This window comes from Notolepis coatsorum (genome assembly GCF_963971535.1).
Source record: "Notolepis coatsorum genome assembly, chromosome: 13".
Taxonomy (NCBI): Eukaryota; Metazoa; Chordata; class Actinopteri; order Aulopiformes; family Paralepididae; genus Notolepis; species Notolepis coatsorum.
Genome location: NC_140177.1, coordinates 62,289,352 through 62,292,849, shown reverse-complemented (window position 1 = coordinate 62,292,849; position 3,498 = coordinate 62,289,352). Strand labels below are relative to the sequence as shown.

The window sequence follows — 3,498 nt, the reverse complement described above, 5'->3', positions numbered from 1 at the left end:
ATGCCTTCAATATACAACCATGATTGCATCTAAACTGTAACTACTAATATCACTCGTATATCATCACTATTATTATTTTTACTTCTTAAATCTGTCTTTGTTTCAACACTTACTGGTGGTCTCTTCCACACATGTAGTATATTCTGGTTTATCTGTTTTTATGTTTCCCCCACGCCCCTTCCCCAAGCATAGCTGTCTCTTAATGATACGGTACAGACATGATGTTAATTGATAACGTGTTGTGAAGTATATCTGCATATCTGTACTGTCTTGATTTTGTGCTGAATAAAATAAAAAAAAGGTTGGAGAAACAGGGAACAGAGCGCACATACTGAACCCACACAATTGAAAGGTGGTTTAATGCACAGCAGCACAGGGATTAACTGGGTGTGAAACATAAATACAAATAAAAAGGAGACGGGCGGTCAGGTGGCGTAGCAGAGATTGCGTTCGTCACCAACGCCGGAGACGCTGGATTCGCCTGTTCGAATCCAGCTCACAGCGCCGGCGTTGTCACCAGCTTGGCTGGCCGTTCACACTAATACAATTGGCAGTATTAGAGGGTGGGAAAGCTGGCGGGGTGGGTCCGGGTCGTTGTAAACAGCGACTCCTACAGTTCGGTCGGGGCGCCTGCTCAGCGCGGATAGGATCTAAGGGGGGTAGTGTGATCCTTCCACACGTTACACCCTCTCAGTGAGAGTCCGCGCTGCCAGGTGAAAAGAAGCGGTTGATTGGCTGGACGTGTGTCGGAGGAAGCATGTGATAACCTCCACTCTCCCAGACCGACTGTGGGGGTAAGTGCGCAGCGACCAGGAAGGGGATTGGGAATTGGCATAATGACTAACATTGGGAGGGGAGAAAATCTGAGGAAAAAGGAGGGGGGAAAAGATCAATAAAAAAAAAGAAAAAAAGGAGACATTTATTTTAAACTAAACTGAAACTATATTGTGTATTTACAAAACAAAGTCAATTTAAATTTGACTGAAAATGTGTTCAGTTTTAGTCTTTAGTATTTTCAATTTTTGTCAACACTGCAGCGTGGGGAGGCATTAGTGCATGTGTATTGAGACCGGGATGTCTACATGACTGTGAGTCAATTGCCTTCAAAAAGTGTTACTTTCTGAAATACAATCTTGCCCCACACAAATACCCTCCATATTATAAAGAAGTATTGAAAAATAAATATTAAATACAAACTAAGCTAATACTAGGAAACACACTCTGAAAACTAACAAAAGAAACTGGTGCACAGAATTTTGTAGGTCTATAGCCATTATTCATTGACCATATTCACATCACCTGTTATTTGATTAAACGTTTGCCTACCAAGATGTCTTTGTTGATGGTGATGAAATACTGAATACCTTTCTCCTTCACCAGCACCATGACAAGCAACTGTTCGTTTGAGGAGGTCGACCGGCAGATGAAGTATGTGGAGCTGGTGATCTATATACCCATCTTCCTGGTTGGTCTGGTTCTTAACGTCATGGCGCTAGCAGTGTTCTGTGTCTTCCTTCGCAAATGGACAGAGTCCACCATCTACATGACCAACCTGGCTCTCATGGACCTTCTCCTCCTCCTGCCGCTGCCCTTCAAAATGCACGCTACCAACCACCTCTGGGAACCCCACCTCCAGCTCCTCTGTTCCTTCCTGGAAAGCCTGTACTTTGTGGGGATGTATGGTAGCATCTATACTATTATGTGCATTGCTGTGGACCGCTGGGTGGCTATCTGTCACCCTTTCAGAGCCAAGCAGATCCGCTCACCTAAAGCGGCTCTGCGGACCTGTGTCGTGGTGTGGGTGGTGGTACTGGTAGCCATCTCCCCTGTCTATGGTTTCAGAGAGTCTGGGCAGGGAAAATTCCACTGCTTCCATGGGTACTCAGCGAAAGGGTGGAACCCTGTTGTCATCGTCTGTCTGGAGGTATTTGGGTTCCTGGGGCCAGCGCTGGTGCTGGTGGGCTGTTCAGTCCAAACCATCTGGACACTGAAGGAGTCTAGCAAGCAGAGCCCCAAAAGCAGGGCCTGTATTAGAATCTTCTACAGTAGCCTGTGTGCCTTCCTGGTGCCTTTTACTCCCAGCCACCTGGCCATCCTGCTGCAGTTCCTGGTGAGATTAATCTACAGGCAAATCAGATGCACATAGAAATAAAAGGCTTTATTGACCATATTCTTCCACTGGCCATTTTGCTCTTATGTCATGAACAGGGTGGAAAGAAATCCCAACCTTAACATGACATAAAAGCAAAATGGCCGCCGTGTGAATATGGACAATAGCATGATAAGACATAATAGGGTTTCACATTGGCCCAGTCACCTGAAGGGTGTCATAACTCTGTCTCTAACCCCACCTCATTTCATCCCAGGTGCGGCGAGGAGTGATCGAACACTGTGGATCAAAGACACGTATCAGCCTGTTCGTACAGGTCGCTATGTGCCTGTCTAACATCACCACCTGCTTGGACGCTCTGTGTTACTACTTCATCGCCCACGAGGTGAGGAACACCAAGCACATCATTAGGCCTTCCAGGAGGTCTATCAACAGCACAAGAGGGCCCACCCTCAACAGCTCCGAGGTGTGAGCGGGACACGAGCACGATACAACATCAATTGATTGTCCTCAGGAATTGACAGTTGGTAGTGATAACCAGATAAAGTATCTTGAATTTTGGTATATCAACCTAAATGGACGAGTGGTTCTGTGGTGTTAGCCGAGCACAGAAGTGGGGGTACACTAGAATTTAGCTTTCTATGACCCCTTCGCCTATCATGGTTGTCTTAAGCATCAAAGGGATGGTGTGCACGCAGACACGTGCACAGATTGAACCCAAGCAGTGCTTGAGCACCTGCTCAACCCTGTCCAAGAGAGGTAGATACCAGCCATTCTACGACAGCTTACTGGGAGAGGGATGACATACTGCTCCAAAGTTTAACAGACATTTGACAGGTGTAAACTTGGTATGGCCATTTAAAATGGGGTCCCTTGACCTCTAGACATTTGGCTCACTGGAACCACAAGAGTCTCAGCTTTACAAAAACTGCTCTTCAGAGAGGTCTGTGCACAGGCCTGGGTGATAAGTAAGCATACTACTCTATCAATTCCCAGATAAGTGGGTGTACTCTGTATGCCCGAGTTTGGCCTTGAATACACCACTGACAGCTACACGGCAATCGGTGACAGGTGGGCCTAGAATTATCAGAAGAGAATAGGTCACTGCTTACAATGCTATTTCTCTCCCAGTGGTAACGGGTGAAACTGACAAGTTCACTTAAGTTCTTATACTGTAATTCAAGATCTGGACTAGCAAGATCTTGTTAGGTAGAAAACACTGTTACCACTGGGATTTAATTATTTGCATATTGAAAGTTCTAACAGTGTTCCGAAGTGGATAGATAAATAGATAAAATGGCTCACTCTATTATTAATAACTTTCAGTGCAGTGCACTTTCAGTCCTAAAAAAAAGTAGGAGATAGTATATGGTAGAAGGTAGTAGATG

General features: G+C 45.4%; 1 protein-coding gene across 1 annotated transcript; it reads left to right on the top strand.

Moving 5' to 3' along the window:
- Nucleotides 1–1,384: 1,384 nt before the first annotated feature.
- LOC311239375 (G-protein coupled receptor 55) lies at nucleotides 1,385–2,582 on the top strand (the record flags this gene model as incomplete). Its single annotated transcript, XM_084327682.1, has 2 exons — nucleotides 1,385–2,110; nucleotides 2,367–2,582. 2 exons carry the CDS (start codon nucleotides 1,385–1,387, stop codon nucleotides 2,580–2,582), a joined length of 942 nt encoding a protein of 313 aa, XP_084183808.1.
- Between the last annotated feature and the right edge of the window lie 916 nt (nucleotides 2,583–3,498).